The 17,507-nt window shown below is 48.3% G+C and overlaps 1 protein-coding gene across 5 annotated transcripts in view; it reads left to right on the top strand.

Moving 5' to 3' along the window:
- The first annotated feature begins 13,617 nt into the window (after positions 1-13,617).
- PIEZO2 (piezo type mechanosensitive ion channel component 2) overlaps positions 13,618-17,507 on the top strand; it is a 343,647-nt gene continuing 339,757 nt past the window's right edge. For 4 of the 5 annotated variants that reach the window (XM_082416413.1, XM_082416415.1, XM_082416417.1 and 1 more), the window contains exon 1: positions 14,366-14,444. In XM_082416413.1, coding sequence (XP_082272539.1) covers positions 14,381-14,444 — 64 coding nt within the window. In that variant the 5' untranslated portion in view covers positions 14,366-14,380. Of the gene's footprint in view, positions 14,445-17,507 lie in introns of all 5 variants that reach the window. The other variant, XM_082416414.1, reaches the window with a different exon arrangement.

Here is a 17,507-nt window from a genome sequence, read left to right as displayed (position 1 = left end):
GTCCTCTGGAGTTTTATTCAACCTCGCACTGACTTCTGATGGTTTTTGCAGGAGATGTGGGACCGTGGATGGTCTGAGTCATACGGAATCTCTTCAGCTGGCAATCCTGCAAGGCCCATGGAGGAAGGAGGTGAATAAACTCTGCCAGAACATCCTGAAATGTGCCAAATGGCATAACCTGAGAAACACAAGCCTTCCAAGAGACACTTAGTATCAACTGTCCTGGATTAGGGAGCACGTTCCAGGGCGTGTCTGGGGCCTGGGTTACAAATTCTAAGTTGCTATTACAGGTGTAATATGTTATGAAGACCATCTGTGTTCCAAGCGCTGAACTTAAAGACACCCAAAGCTCTACGTGATGGAATTTAAGGCTGTTTGGGTGCCCTGCTGCTCTCCCTTGTGGCTCACAGGCCTATAGCGAGGTGTTTGCTTTACATGGGTGTCACTGTGTGATTTTAAAGGCAAGAACAGGCCCAGTGGTGACTATGGAGTTTCCTTTACTTTGCAGATCACTTTAATCTTAGTCAATCAACTTTTCTTATAAAACATCAGTTGAAGATGGGGTTAGTGTATCAGAGATTGGTGTCTATAGTTTGAATAGATTGAGTGTAGCTATGCTGCATATAGGGCACCCGAGAGATGTTTTCTAGGCATTTCAGTTTTGAAGATTTCTTCTCGCCTCTCTTCCTTCAGCTGGTCACTCATACACCTTCCGAATGTGTCTAGGGCCTTCAGGCGTGAAAGAAGCCAGAGAAGGGATGGGCTGAGAGTCTAGTATCACGATGTACTATAAGGCACATGTGGCTGCACCTTGAACTGAAAGTGACAGTGGGGTTGGAAGGAGGGAGGAATGGAGAGGTGGACATACAGAAGGAGAGGTGAGAGCATTGGGCGAAGGGCTGCCCTCTAAATGAAAAGTACAAGTGGGCCACGCGGCCAGGGATTCAGTGGCCAGCGAGCTGGTGCTTGCTGATTTCTGTGTCTCCTGAGCTTTGTTTGTCTTTGATTCCCCCAGAATTTTTCCTTCTGTCATCTTTTCTCGGCCACTTTTGTCACCCCATCCCTGTTTTTGAAGATGCTCCAGGGAGACTGAATTTGAACTTGATAGTGAGAGCTGTGACTTGGGAAGAGGGAGGGAGGGAGAGAGAGAATGCGGGGGTCAGGGGGCGGGGGGAAGAAAAAGGGGATGGAGAATTATGTGAGCATTTTGTAGCCAGGGAACTTCAAAGCTCAGAAGAGCTACTATATATATTCATTGCATTTGCAAATTCATGTGAATTTAATACAATGGTCTCATTGTCATGGTACTGTTTCTCTTTTCTTTGGGAAAAAGTGGGATGAAAATGGTTTGCTACTTTTCTTCTTGGCTGCAGAAGAGCACAAGACAAAACTGCAAAAATATGATGTTAAATACCATAGCTCTGTAATTACCAAACCAAAATCCTAGGTGCCTTCCAAGCTGTGCTGTCACAAAATTGCTGCACAGTTCTCACAAACTTCATAAAACCTCTTAAGATAATTTTAATCTTTTTAACTTTTTAAAGTTTTGAAAGTCAGAACAAGCTTTCCTTTAGTTATAGATGAGACATGAAAAGTCTTAAATGTTAGAGTCACTTTTAAAATATGGACATATGAAAAGACACAAACTGTTTAAAAATTAAATGACATTTTGGTTTCACAGCTATTTAAGGGCTAAAAATTCATGGGACATATTTGTCTCAAAATCTAATCCTATGAGCAGTTTGTCACTTGCACTCAATGACATTAAAAGGGAATAGTCTGAAATCAGCAAAGCTTTATGAGCATTTTCTTTTTGATGAAAACCATTGTCTTTTCTCTTGTTCTAGAATTATTTACTACTTAAAAAAGATACTTAAAATTTTCACCAACTTTTCAAAAATTTTAAACACACAGAAAAAGTTGAAAGGAAAATACAATAAGTGCTTACATATCGTTTACGTAGATTCAAAAATTTTTAATGTGCATCATATTTGTCCCCTTCTCTCTCTCCTCCCCCTCCCCCCTCTCTCTCTATGTGTGTGTGTGTGTATCTATATATATAGATACACACACACATATATATATAGTTGTTATTGTTGCTGTTAACTATTTGAAAATAAAGATATATATATTTTGATAATAACCATTTGAAAATAAACTGTAGACATGATGAAACTGCACTCCTAAATAGTTTAGCAGGCATCTCCTAAGACCTCCTTCTACAGTATCATTATTGTATCTAACAAAAAAACCTATAATTTAAAAATATTGTCCAATATCCAATCCATATTCAAGTTTCCCCCAAAACCCCCAAAATGTCTTTTATAGCTTTTTTTTGAAGCAGCGTCTGATCAAAGTTCATGCGTTGCATTTGGTGGTTATGCCTCCCCTTTGTCTTGTAAAATGTTCCACCCACATTTTGGAGGTTCTAGATTTTTGGCCTGAACATCTAGGCTCCTCGTGGTACCATGTAACTCATCCATGCTATTCCTTGAATGTCCTTTAAACTGGGACTCTCGAGGCTTCATTACATTCAGTTTGAACACTTCAAAGCTGACGTTGGGTCCTTCACGGAGCATCACATCAAGAGGCCCATGATGCCAGGCCCTCCCACTGGTGAAATGAAATGTGATGACATGGTTAAAGTGACAGATCATTCCATTCTCCTTCAGCAACCGGCGAATAATCTGCCAGGTGAGGTTTCACAAACATCCTGTTTGCCAACAACTTCCTTTCCTCCTTCCACTTAATGGTTTTAGATCCCATTAATGATTCCTGCCCAGATCTCTGCGTGTGTTGTGTTTGTGTGCACCAAATTCCATCATTTCTTCTTTATTATTATTATTTGTATGTTATTATATATAAAGAAACGTGTTCTCTCTAGCCCCCACTTTTTAAATATTAGTATGGACTCATTTATTTATTCAGTGTGTGAAAATCCATTATCGTGATGATTTTTACTAATGCCCAGAATTCCCCAAGTTGACCAGGAAGGGTATCTGCAAACTGTCTCCGGGGTCTTTTTGGCCAGTCCCGTCTTCTGGGAGCCTTTGCTTTCCGGCTCACTTTGCACTTTGCTTATCTCAGACCTGGACTCAGCCATTTCTTCTCTGAGCCAGGATTCCTTCCAGAGGGAAATGGTTCTTAGAAAGTCAAATATGGCCCTAGGGGTGCTAACTGCTACAGGGGCGTCCTTGTTTCCTGAACTTTTCAGGGGACAAAGCTGTAAAGATGTATTTTTTAAATCATGAGTAAATATGGAGGTTTCCAATTCAAGTTCAGTGTTATTGTTTTTTTCTTAAATCATTTTGTATTTGAACCTCTTTTTTTCTTACACAAAACTCCTGATTCCTATGAACATATTCATTCTTTTGGTTTTATCTTTTTATTTATAAGCATAAAATAGTTTCAAGATTACAGTACCAATATTGCTGTTAACAATTCCCCACTGAAAAAGTGTGCAGAAATTATAGTCGGAATATCATGTTTGAGGATTTCTTAAAATGTTCTCTCTCTGTAATTAAGATGTCAATGTAATATAGAATTCAGTTCACTTGTGTTTCAGTTTTAGGATTTTCTTTTTATATCTTTTTATGTAATTTAACTTTTTAAATATAGAAAATATTTACATGTTCCATTTATATATCAAAATTATATTAAAATGTACACTCAGAGAAGTCTTGCTCCAATCCAAGCCCTCAGTCTCTGGTTATCCATCCTGTATTTTTTTTACATAAATAAGCAAACACACACACTCACTCACACACAGACACACACACTTCCTCTCCTTTCTTTCACAAAAGACAGGACACTAAATTAACTGTTCTACCCCCTGTGTTTTTCACTTCACAGTATATACTCTCACCCATTGTTAAACTGAACTACAGTCTTCTAGAATTGCTTACTAAAATCCAATCTTAAATACAACTTTGAAATATAAATTTTAACAATTTTGGTCTAGTAGAAATTATTTATGTGATAAGTTTGTGTGGTGAAGAATCCAAACAATACAAAATTGATATGTTGAGAATTCCCATTCCCACTCTGTTCTTTCCACCTCCCCTCACACACTTATAGGCACCTTTTATTTGTCCCTGTGAATCATTTTATTTTATTGTAAATATGACTCTACGTTATTATTTGGCTCACTTCTATACACAGAATGGACCATTCTATGTGTACATCTGCCCTTTGTTTTTTCACTTAACAATATGCATGAGATCCTTCGGATCAGTACATGGAACTCATCGTTATTCTTTTCTTGCAGGTGCATAGTATTCTTCCTAATATGTATGGGTGACATCAAAACCAAGGTGCAAGCTGGGCTCTGTGAGTCCCCAGCCTTCCTCAGATCTTCCGCCCTGCCCACCTGCTTCCCTCCCCTTCCCCCTCCTCCTGAGAGCCCCCCTCAGCCAAGCTCTTGCAGCAGAATCCCCCCCCCCCCCACCCCAACCCCAAGTCTCTGCTCAGCGGGGCCATCGTTCTTCCGACAGGCTCTTCTCTCTGCCTGCCCGGACTCAGGCCCGGCTGGAGGTGCATTTCCCAGAGTCTGTGAGTCTGGGGACCTCATGTTTACCTCCTTATCCTTGTGCCAAAAGCAACTGTCAAGGGGAACATTCCCTCTAGAAACTGCCTTGCTAATGGGACCAGATATTGATGGCGTATTGACTGAGTCTCCTTTTCTATGGCATGGTGTTTATCTGGTCACAGGGGGGGACTGCTCTGCGCTTTCCATACGTTTCTATTCCATTTAACTAGCACGTTCTTTAGATCTGTTAGCGTCTTCAATCAGGGTAGTGAGGTCATGTTGATCGCGGCTTATCTTGTGTATTTAAGGTGACTGCACGTTTCCGGCCTCGTCAGTTTGGGGTTGATTTTACAGTTAGCTCTCAAAGGGCAATCGTGCTCCCATCACGGCTCACATTTGCAGGGACACAGTACCTGCGTGGACGTGAATGTCCCATCCCACTTCTGGGAGCAAAACTCCATAAACACTTTCATTATCAAGAAATCAGGGAGGAAGACTTTTGTTACAATACTTACCTTCCGGAAGGTGTGTGTTATTTTCATCTGCACGTTGACCTACCCCATGTGTGATTTGAGTAATAGTGTTTCTATGCCCAGAAGGTGTGTCTACTTGCAGAGAGGACATTTCAATCTTTGGCTCTTAGTAAAGCGGCAAGCTAGAAACTTGTCTGGCTTCCTTTCTACCTAACTCCCAGGAACGATTTGCAAATTCATGAGATAATGTCTCAGAAGCACTCTGAGCTCTTAAGAAAAAGGAACCAGAGAATGCCACGTATCATCCTTATAGCCGCTGGGTCTGGGGTAACTCCCATGTTTCTGGGAAAGAGGCTGAACCGCTCTTTCTTTCCAGCCATCCTTTGCCCAAGTGGCCAGATCCTCACTGGATCTTTTTTTCCACACAAAAGGTGAGGTGACCGTCCTATCTGTCCACACTTCACCTTCATTATTTTAACAGAAACAAAACCACACCATTTTAAGTAACTGTCTTGGGTGTTGCAGCTTCCAAGTGCACAAGGTGGGATTTGAAGGTAGATCTGTTTAACTTCAAATCCCCTCCACCACCGCACAACACACACTCTTGTTTTTTTTACTGTGGAGGTACGAGAGGGCCTCCCGGACCGACTCCCTGCTTCCACTGGAAGGAAGGAGGGTGGAGACTCTAGAGGAGAGGGGAGGGCTGCAGCGCTGGGTGGCAGTCCCCGCTCTGGCAGGTGTGCTCACCTGTGCTCTGGCTGGGGGCAGGGCGACCTCACTGCACAGTGTGGGTTCTGTCCTTCCTGACGATTCTCGGGGCCGGTTGAAGCCCTGCATCCCTGCGCCGCTGGGCGGGTCCAGGATGCGCAGACCATGCGGTGCTGCGGTCCCTGCCAGACCCGAGCCCCGCGGGGGGCGAGCCCACGCCTGCACCCCGTGCTCCGCCACGAGGGGCCACGCGCCATCGTCCTGGAGAAGACCCGGGTCCTGACTCTGCCCCTCGCTCGCCGTGACACCCAGAGCGGGTCCCACCTGCTCGCAGCCCAGGTGCCACGTGAGCCGGGAAGGGGGTTGAAAAGCCCACTTTGGAGGCAAAGGAAAGGGAGGTGGTCACGACCTCCTTACCTGCGCTTCCCCTCAAACGCACAGGGGCACACGGATTGAGAGTATTCGACTCCCTGGCTGGCCAGGGGTTTCTTCTTCCAGCCTCCTCCCGGGCTGCTTTCCAGGTTTCCATCTTATGAGTAGTTGGAACTTGGAACAGAGTTGGATGTCGGGTGAGCCAACACTGAGGACGACACCCGGACACACAGCTGGAGGGAGGGGCTGGGTGGGGGGCCATGGAGGGACGCCCACTCCATGGGGCGGCTATGGGAGGCCCCGCCCGGCAGGGCGCAGCCGCTCCCCGCCCCCACTCTCACCCCGAGAGAGCCCGGCACTTGGCGTGGTGCTCTCTTCTTCCTGGCTGGACATGTTCAATACTTTTATCTTTGAACTTGTGTTTGGCAAGTGACATCACAGGACAAGGGCGTCGTGAGCAGAGGAGGTACACGTGATACTCATGTCCACCTGTCCACGGCGCCATTGGCCTTTAACGTTCCTGGTGCCCACGAGCCCCGAATTCCAGCGGACCCCCATGCATGGGAGTGCAAGGTGGGAGTGTTACCTGTGGCCCAGGAAGGGGTGGAGCCTTGGCAGTCCCCAGAGGACATGCTTTCCATTTGAACAAGAATCTGTTTCGAAAGAAGGGAGAAAAAAATGACATTGAAAGAACCACTACCCCATCCTTTCTCACTCTTGTCCTTTCCCTGGTTAGCCAAAGCCTTAGGTATAAAGTAATGACACAGAGAGAAAGAGAAGAAAGACAAACCTTAGTTCCTTTTCCTCTTAGTCCTTTCTTATCAGCAAACGGAATGCAGAGAGTGTTGGTAGCACGTGAGTGTACCAAGACGTGAAATAAAAGCAGTTGAATTAGTTTTGTGTAGCATGTCAACCGTTTCTCTAAGAACAAAATACAAATGCATATGTAAGCTACAAAATACGAATTGTGTGGCTTCAGTGATTCTGTGTAAGAGTTACATGCTTATTTGCATTCAAAGCTGGCACTGCAGAGTACAAAGATTTATGGTTAAATTTATGCCAATAATGTAAATTTAAATTTTTCTTCACATAAAACTCAAATGGCAAATTAAAAACTGCTATGGCAATTTGAGAGAAAAACCATGGAAGAAAGAGAAAAACTTTATATTTTAGTACTCTTAGGAGCACTTTTTTCCTGCTATTTGAAACAGAAGTACACATTTTAATTTTGCATTGCAACTAGCAAATTGTGTAGCTGGCCCTGGACTCATCCAAGGTGGGTGATCAGTTATCTTGGGGCATCTCAGAAATTGTCCTGTTTCGAGATGTATAACATCAGAAACTTGTATTTTAGAAAAGACATTTTATACCATTTGTGGCTTTTTCCTCTTTAATTTTGTAGCATGTTTGTTTTTAAAATGTCTGCTTTTCTCAGATTTTTAAACAGAATATCAAAAAAGGCATTTTCTCCCCCATTAGGTAGGGAAGGAAAGTCGAACCCTAGGGTAGCTCTGGGGCAGGGGGAGTGAAGACTCCTCTCCACTGAGGAATTCTGACCTGGAATCAAAATCCCTTTGGACTGGGGGAAAGGAGACTAGTGTCTTTTATTTATTTTTGTAAGACGGGCCATTTCCTCACGTCCAAAACAAACAAGTAAAACACTTGTTTGAAGGACCTCAAAGAACCTTGGAAAGACTCATGATGTTTATCGCATCTTTGGACAAGCCAGAGACATTTTCACACTGACCCATGGAGAAACGTGATTGGGCTTTTCAGAGCCAACAACATCCGCTTTGCTTGTTGGCTCACAACCCCCGATGCAGTCCCTCTGCTGAAAAGTCATGGAAAACACGGATAAATCCCGGGCCTAAAGAACAGCCTCTCGTGGGCTACAGTATTGCCACAGCCCAGAGAACACATGTAAATATGCTCTTTCTGTATTAAGATTTAAAGGAAGGCAGATTAAACACACACAAACCCCAAAGTGGGGAAAACCAGGAAGGTCAAGAGGTTGCCCGCGCTGCAAGGACCCAGATCTGGAGAACCCCCTGTATTGATCTCCAGCTGGGTCTCACCTAGGTCCCCCTGTACTGATCTCCAGCTGAGTCTCGGGGCTGCAGTGAGCAGCAGGGGCTCAGAGGGTGTATGTGGACCCATGCCCCCCAGGTTTCGGCGGCCGCTGTCCTTACCGCTGTAACATGCCTGGGTGTGTCCGTTACCCCATGTGTGCTTAATAAGTGCTTATGACTGTTGCAATTGAATTAAAAAGAAGATAGAAAGGATCTGGATTGGAAACCATGTGATCTGATTAAGCTGCAGACGCCCCCCCAGGGGATGCAGCAATGAACAGAACAAAGTTCCTGCCTTCACGATGCTTACACTGTGCAGAATCCACAGTCACCCTTCCAAGTGTAACAAGCACCACCTTCTGGAAGAATCTGTGCTCAAACTCCCTGAAAGTGAGCAACGTTCACCATCACACTCTCCTGTAGTACCTAATTCTTCTGCTTAGTCCTCTGCACTCAGGCCTGGTTTACTTAATTATTTACAATTATTGATTCATGTCTGTCTTTACCGGATGGTCACTTCATGAAGGCAGCGGCTGTGTTGCTTCTGCACCGCTGTGTTTTTCAGTCTATCAGCATATTGTTGGCTGCAAGATACATTTGTTTTTGTTTTTAATATAATTTTTTGTATTCAGCAGATTCTTATTAGTTATCTATTTCATACATATTAGTGTATAAATGTCAATCCCAATCTCCCAATTCATCCCACCACCACCACCCTACCTCTCTGCTTTCCCCCCTTGGTATCCATACGTTTGTTCTCAAGAGACATTTGTTGATTGTGCCTAATTGCTTGCATTAGGTACTTGTATTTTTCAATATAGTTTTAGCCAAAAGGTGGCGCTGCAGGAGAATAAGTGAAGGAGGCTGCAAACTCGCTGACTCGACTGAATGGGATGGGAGAGTCCCAGTCACAGGCTAATGTTAATAACTAGAAATAGCCAATCCTCAAACTTGTACACATCCCATGCAAACACACATCCGAACGCTCTTAAGAGCAACGAATGAAAATCTCCTAGACTCACCAAGAATATTCATATTTCTAAGACCATTTAAGAGGTCCTGGTGAAGTTCCAAGAAATACAACTGGGATCCAAATCATTCTGAAATGTGGATTTATTAACTAATAAATGTCTATAGGATGCAGACAAGGAGGCTTTTCCTATTTCAGTGGCTCTAGGTAAAGAAAAAAACGTGTGATTTTTTTGTTTAGTAACTTGCTTTGAATGACCACATTTCACTGCTAACCTGTTACCGGAATTCCAGTCCCCTTCTTAAAACTCTTCCCAGAGTTTAAGTGTTTCAGCCTCTTCAGAGGCTTCAGGAGAAACTCTAAAGAAAGCAGCTAGACAACTCCTTGATAAAAAATCTGCTCGTGGTGTCAGCTGTGAATAATGCATGGTGGTTTCTATGTTTTAGTGTCAGCCCTCTGGGCACCCGTGCCCCAGGCAAGTCACCAACCTCCACAGAGCACCTTCCCCATGAATTCATACTCTCTTCCTTTATGTGTGTCTTACAAAAAACAAATAAAATTGTACATGCTCCTTTATTTTCGTATGAGATCTTTCTTACTCAGTAATAAATATTTGTGTGTGTGTGAGTGTGTGTGTGTATGTGTGTGTGTGTGTGTGTGTGTGTGTGTGTGAGTAATGGAGCCAAATAAGCAGAATACAATTCATCTGGAAACAAAGTTTTGCTATATAGCCTGCTTTACAGTTTGCATTATACACGAAATTTTGTCCATGCCCTGAAAGCCTAGAATCTGATTGAAAAAATAAGGCACATATATAGGTATGTTGGCTGATTTTTCAAAGTTCTTGATCAACAGACACAAAATCAGCAGTCTGCCTCAGATTCTGAATCCATATGACAGCTCACAAATTGTACTTCGGGCCAAGGTGTAAACTTTCTGTACACCCAGCAGGAAGATGACAGGTAAGGACCAGATGTCACAGATGGTGAAGTGCGGGTACATAGGGATTTCTTGCATTTTTGCTGGAGATGACTGGGGGAAACCGTCTGGGGGAGAACCTCTTTGGCAGAAGTATAGCACGATGATGTCTCCTACAAATTAGTAGAAGTTGTCCAGGTTTTTGGAATTTGGAGACCTTGAAAATACTTCTGCTGTAAACATCAAAATGACAGCTTAAAAAAAGGGTAACCACAGAATATATTAGCAAAAAGAAGGCTTTCATTCTGCTTCCAAGTTTTTCAAGTATAAGAGCCAAAAACCACGTGGCTCTTAACTAAAATCACTTCTAGACGAACACTGTGACTTATAAATGAAAACACAGAAACGTGTATCTCTGAAAATATTAAATGAGTACATATGTAAGGAGAACACATGTTACCTGTGGGAGAGGACGTCCTCAAGTTGGCGAGAGTCATCATGTTCTCTGCAGGCTCGATGGCGTCTATGGATTTTGGCAGATTTCACTGGGAGTGTCAACTGCCAAGCTGACAACTTTTATATTCCTCTGGGAAACACTGTTTGGTAAAGTTACCAGTTGAGACTGAAAAAGGTTATTAACTCTGTGTTTTCATATTGAGCACGTTAGAGAAAATTAGCATTTGGGACAAGGATGGTGTTTCTGAAAGATTTTGTCAATTGGGGTAGCATTAAACCAAGTTCAGAAAAGATAAAGGCTAAATAGGTGAGATGAAACCCACATAAGCCACAAAGTGACATATTCTTTGCAGCCAGAACTCAAACACTTGTGAGAATGTCTATCACTCGACTGTGGGGCAGTTTTTAAACATGTTACTAAGGGCCAGGGCATCTGACTATCAGAGCAGTTACCCTGTTTCAGCATAACAGCTTCAGAAATGCAGGAACAGTCCTTGTTTTCTAATAATAGCAATAGCAATAGTAATAATAATACTAATAATAGCCACTACTGCTCATTGGATGATGCCTGTGCTCCAGGTTTCTCTGGGTGTTATCCCATCTGCATAGCGCTCCATATGAGGTAGCGTGTATTACTTTCTTCAACTTACAGAAGAGGAATCTGTGGCATTAAAGTCTCAATAAGGACCCGAGGAAGCCATTGATTTCCATGTAGATGCAGAGACACCTGGAGTGACCAATGCTTGATTCATCATGTGTGCAAAAGTTGGGGTCATATGCTTTAGGTGCTCATTAAATATCAAAACAATATGTTTATGAGTATTCAATGTAGTTGATTTTCTCCCCAAACCATTTTATACCTCATGCCAGGTTTCAGGCAAGATCATGCTCAGATGGGGGACAAAGGTGGCTGGCCAAGCAGGGCTCCGACCAAGGGGATCAGTATCCTGTGGGCTGGAAAACCCTTCAAAATCAGCCTGTCTAGATAATAGCCACTGCTTTTCAGATTGGGGAAATTTTAGGGTAAAACAGCCTTTGTAAAGACAATGCCACTATTGCTGTGCAGACCTGTGTAACCCCAGTGTGAAAACACAGCTCCAGAAAGGTGGCTTTGCTTGGGCAATACTAGTTTTGAAAATTAGTGGCCAGTTTCCTGAGTTCTGATGTGTGAATCAGGACAGTGGTTCTCTCCTCTGACTGTGCACCTGAGAACCACCTGACAGCTTTCCCAAGCTCACAGGCATGGGGGCCAGGATCAAGTCAGAATCTCTGCGTGTGGAGACCAAGTGCTTTGATTTAATGAAAAGATCCCAGGTGCCTGTAACCTGTAGCCAGAGGGAGCACTCCTTCTAGGTACAATGTAGACAACGGAAACCCCTGGAGCCTATGTGTTCATAGGCGAAGAAGTGGGATCCAGGTCTTAGAATCGCTAAAAACCAAACAGCCAAATTGGCACACAGAGTGGCAGAAGAAGCAGGAGGTGGATCAGGTAAGATCGCGCATCTCCTAGCCAGGCATCTAAGATAGCGATTTTGAAGACATCTAGACAGTTGTTAGTATGGGAAACCTACGAAGAAAATGACAAAATATTTAGAGTAAACTGAGGATTCATGTGGTGACACAGTGTTATGTAAAATTCAGGAAGGCTTTTGACCTCTTAATTAGGTCCCAAGAACAAGTTGTACCAGAGAGAGCGAGAGAGAGGGAGAGACAGAGGGACAGAGATGACACCACCTAGGAACATCACAGTGCCAGCCCTGACCCTAACTTGGAAAATAGGGGCAGACTGACATCAGGCTTCTACAAAACACAAAACACCTCCTGGCAGTAGTCACAGATTTGCTGATAATTTAAGTTTCTGTTATCTTCTCTTGCCCTAGTGTGGGGCATGCCGTTTGAGATTCCGATGTCCAGGCTTCTCCAGGGCTCCAGAGCACACAAATGGTCTAAGTTTCTGGGTGTCGTCACAAGATTTGACTGCTTCGTGGCTTCATAAAAAAGTAATGGTTCACAGTGTATTTGTCATTCTCAGCGAATTTGTGAAGGCACCTGAGCTCAGAACGTAAGCTTACTGTATCTCAAAAAAGGGAGACCTGGTTGGTTAACACAGAGAACCAACGTTTGCATAATTTCCATCAGCAGACTTTTCCATCATGTAAAACCAATTCAAGCCCAGAAGGCTGGTGCACAGTGGAAGTCAAGTTCTTCCCTCTCTGTCCTCCTGATGGAAATGCCAGTTCTGAACGGTCCTCCCTACAGATCAGATCACCTACTTCAGGTCCCACAGTGCTGAGGCGGGTCTCCCCCAGTGCTGGATAATCGAGAGATGAGGGACTCAGACACGCTGTCGTCTCCAAGCTAGAACCAGATCTCTCTAGATCTTACCTAGAGAACTAGAAAAAGGGAGGTTATGAGGAGAGAAGGGAATCAGCATACTCTCTTCCCAGGGGCCATGAAAAGCAACAAACAAATCCGAGGCGAAAACAAGACTTCTCCAAAATATACAGAGCGGGTGCGGATCTGACCCCTATGCCCATTCTTGGAGACTCAGGATTTCCCAGAGCCCAGTCAGAGCTGACACTTCTCACCAGGTTCTATATGGGCAGGACACTGGTCTGGATTAATTCTGTTTCTATTCTTCTCAATCCGTGCAAGTGGGCACGTGTGGGCCTGGCACACGTGACAGTCCCACAAAGTTGTTCTGTTCTCATGTCGCCCGCGCATGATTCCTGAGCCTTAAAGAACTCCCTGGGCTGGGCTGAGCTCAGGGGCGCGCCTTGTGGACAGGATGCCAGGATGGTTCCTTCTGTCTGCAGAAGGACAGGACCCAGCAGCGCTGCGGGTCTGGGAAGCGAGTGCTCCAAGTCCCCCGCTCGGAAGCCCGGGCTCGCCAACGCCGGGTTCCGGCGACCCGACCCTGCTCCGGCCTCCAGCCGCCCGGGGGCGGGACCCCGCGCAGCTCCGAGCCGCCCTCCCATTGGCCGGCGCGCACGCCCGTCCGCGAGCGCGGCTTTGAAAGTTTCATTGAAGGTGGAGAAGTGCGCGCCCGCCGGGATCCCGGGCTGCGCCGCCAGGGCGAGGCTACGCCACGCGGGGCGGGGGCGCGCTGGCCGCCGGGCGGCGTTTGGTTTTCATTTATTCGTTTAAGTCGAGGCCGCTGAGGAGCCAGTGGAGCCTGAGCCCCTCGCGCGCTTTCGTCTCGACTTCTGCCCCCCACTCGCGTCCCACAGCGGACCCGTCAGCGAGCCCCGCGCTGTCGGGGATGGTTCCTTGCGCCGAGCCGCGCGCGCCCAGCTTTCTCCGGGCCGAAGGCCGGGGGCGCAGAGGCTGAGCCGCGCGCCGCTGGGGCAGCCGCCGCGGGGCCGCTCGGGGCCGGGGCCGCTCCGGGAGCCCAGGCCGAGGGCCGGGCCGGGCCGGCAGCCCAGGCGCCTCGCTTCGGAGGAGGCTCGGCGGAGAAGACTGTCCGCCACCCCCGAGCGACAACCTAGGAGCCGACAGAAGGACAGCACGCCCTTCTCGCCCCTTTCCTCGCTGCACCGTCTCGCGGGGCCCTCCTGAAGTGCCCCGTACCCCGCCCCGCTCCGGCCTCCGCCACCCGCTGCAGAAGCCGCCGGCGCCGGATCGGGGAGTACACACCGGATGGGCCGGCCGTGCGGGGTCGGGCGCCCGGCGAGTGGGCTTCCTAGAGCCTGCTGAGCGGCGGCCGGGAGAGCGGAGAGGGGCGGCCGGGAGTGGAGAGCGCGCCCTCGGGGCGCACGGCGCGGCGGCCCTCGCAGAGGCGATGCCCGGGCGGCTGGGAGCCGCCGGCCGCAGGAGGCCATAGGCGGGCATGGGCTTGGCAGCCCAGTCCTAGCGACCCTCTGCTCCGACTCGCCGGACGGACGCGATGGCCTCGGAAGTGGTGTGCGGGCTCATCTTCAGGCTGCTGCTCCCCGTCTGCCTGGCAGTAGGTGAGTGTTTTCCGCTCTCCGAGATTCCAGGGTGAGGGGGCGGGCTTCGGAGCAAACCCGGGTCACTGGCTCGAGTGCCCGGGACCCGGTTCGGAGAACCCGCGCCGCAGTCCCGGTGCCACAGCCGGGCACTGGCACTTTCCGCGTCGGAGCGCACGAGCGGGGTCTCCACGAGCGGGGTCTCTCTCAACGGTCCAGCTGCAGAGTCCGGGCGACCGGGCTCGGCCTGTGCTGGAGACTGTTGAATTTAGTTACACGTGGAATTTTTTGTGGAGTGCTGACTCGTGCACAAAGGATGCGAATCTGGCTGGAAGGCAGTTGTAGACCCCCTTCCCAGGATCGTACAAGAGTCCCCCTCTGTCTGTCCCTAGACACAGGGTGCACGGTGAACCAGACGGTTCCTAGGCCACCTTTCCCCTATCCAGTATCCCAGCCATTGTGAAGGAAGAAGGGAAGGACTCAGGTCGTTCTAAAAAGAACAGGAGGGCGCCAAGAAGCAGTGTCCCCAAGTTGCTTACTTTCTTTTTCTCTCACAAAAGCCGCTACAACAAAAGTGCTGGTCGCGGAAGCTGCAGACACCAAGACCCATCCCCCACTCCGGCGCCGTCCAGACAGATCTGTCGCCGGTTAGAGAGTCGCACTGGGACTCCGAGGCTTAAGGGAGGGCCAGAAGGGAGCCTCGCCGACTCCCAGGCAAGGATCTCACTATTTCTACGCGGCTGGCAGGGCGTGAAAAGCCACTGGTGTCAGGTCCAAAGACACGGGCCCGGCGGTGGGCTTGGAGTTGCCGAGTTTCTCCTCTAGTAGACTGTGTCTGCTACGCTGAACACCACTCCTAAGGTGGCTGTGGGCGCCTAGCTCTCCCCTGTCCCCACCAGAGCTAGGAAAGATAACACTTCTTACCAAGTAGCAATTGCATTTACAAAGAGAGCCTGACCTGTGCAGAAAAAGCTACCTTTTTCCATTTTGCCAGAGGTGGAGGAATCAAGATCACACATGTGCTAAGTGTTTTCTTTGAGCAGGTAATCGAAAGGGGGCCCTGGAGGGGTTCCTGAGGGTTGATCCCAGCTCCCGGGGGGAATTTTGTAGTCGAGTATTAACAGGCAAGAAACCTCCGCGGAAAACCGAGAAGGCTTGCCGAGTGGAAACAGCTGGAGGCGAGAGGCCTGGTCTTCGGGCAGGAGGAGGGACCAGCACGGATGCCAGCCTCGGCCTCTTTGCCACTTGAATTTCAGGGCAGGACCGTTTTGCCGGGATCTTTGTCCTTGATCATCGCTCCTGTAGGTGAGGAGCGCAGCTCCCACGAAGCGGCTGAGGGCCTCTCTCCCCGTCAGTTTGCTTGAGTTTGAGAAGAAAAAAGTCTTTGGGAAAGCGATCTGGGGAAATAGCGCGGCTGCTTCACAGGTCGCGTCCTGTCTGGGGGCCCGCTGACGCCGTGCCTGGCTCATTACCTATTTGCCGAGTGGACGCTAGAGCCTGGGTTAACCAGGGGCTTTCGGTGTGGGGTCGACTCGCGGTTGTCAATGAGGTGGGGAGTGGCTCCCCTCCCCACCCCGGTCTCCGCAGTCCCTCCACCTCCCTTCCCCTCCTCCCCCGTCTCGGTGGGGTGGCAGCTCCTGGGGACTGTCGGAAGAGTCAGGCGAGTGGTTTCCTGCGGCGCACACCTAGCGGGGCGAAAGGACAGCAGGGATTACCCGCTGATGGCCAGGGACCTCGTGCTGAGCTTGGCGCTCTCAGGATCCAGCTCGCTTGCCCCGATGGTCCGCGGCCGCTGGGGTGGGGGCCGTGTCATTCCGACTCATCATAGGGGTCTACACCGCAAAGTCCTTCTGCAGGATTGTTGAGCTCTGCCCTCCCGAGGGCTGGGGCGCGGCACACTCCCAGTTCTGGCGCCAGAGCCGCGAGGCGAGAGCCGGATGCTCCCAGGGGCGCCGGGAGGAGCGGAGACCACGGTCGCGTGGTGGGATCCCGCCACCGCCCGGCCCCTTTGCCCCTCCCCCTGGCCTCCTCCCCGCACCCCTGGGCCCCGCGATGTGGTCACCGCCCGAGGAGCGCTGGGACCCAGCCAGGCTCGCTCGGGGGCGGGATGCGCACGTGCGCCCAGTGGCCCCCTGACCTTCCCGGCGGGAGGGCGGCGTCCGGGGACGGAGGGGGGCCGCGTCGCCCGCCGCCCTGCACCGCCTTCCCTTCCAGCTCGTTCCTCTGGATAACCCCCCGCCTTCCGGGTTCAGCGAGGCTAACCTGTGTGTGTGTGTGGAAGGGTGCGCGCGGGGTGGGCCGTATCATGTTATCTCCTGTGGCTCCCCACTCCTCGGAGGAGGAAGGCGAAGGACTTGGACCTTGAACCTAGCCCCCTGCCTGGATGAGAGCAGAGCTCCTGGGAGGACCAGCGCTCTGACCCCCGACTGACCCCTCACTGGTCGGTGAGGAAAGACAACCCACTTCCGACGGCTAATGCGCCTTCTAGCCTTTGTACTTGACTTGCAGGACGAAAGGCGGCTGGGTGGGTGTCGCCTGATTCGGGCATTCAATTCTCTTCTATAGGAAGTGGATGTTTTCAAGGTTATTGGAGGGTTTTCAGGTCCGCCTGCTCCCAAGGTGCTACTAAATCAAATATTCAGGTTTTCCTAATATCCTGGGCATGGAGAGTGCAGTGATCCGCTTGCCATTAGAATCGATTTTTACGTTTTAGCCATCTATTTTTATATCTGACTAAGGCAGCCTTCAAAGCCAAGCATTTGCAGAAGCTCATGCATTTCTCTTTAAAACCACTCCTCCAACATCATTTCAATGGACTGTTGAAATGTTTCTGCACATGGATGCCCTAGTCTCTTCACCTAAGGATGGATGCTAAAAATTAACTGCCATTGTGTTTAATTCGATGTTTGAGTTCTTTCTTTTTCTGTAAAAGAAATTTACAGAGAAATGATAAGTGAAATCAGCCCTCTTTTATGCAGGTTAGGTGGCTCTTAAGTGTTTAAAGCAGAACAAAACTGTAGTATAATATAATATGATGTCATATATCACATGATATGATATATATGATATGATATAATATGTTAA

This window comes from Balaenoptera physalus (genome assembly GCF_965194825.1).
Source record: "Balaenoptera physalus genome assembly, chromosome: 12".
Taxonomy (NCBI): domain Eukaryota; kingdom Metazoa; phylum Chordata; class Mammalia; order Artiodactyla; family Balaenopteridae; genus Balaenoptera; species Balaenoptera physalus.
Note: the sequence above shows the minus strand (reverse complement) of the source record. Positions and strands in the feature narration are given on the sequence as shown.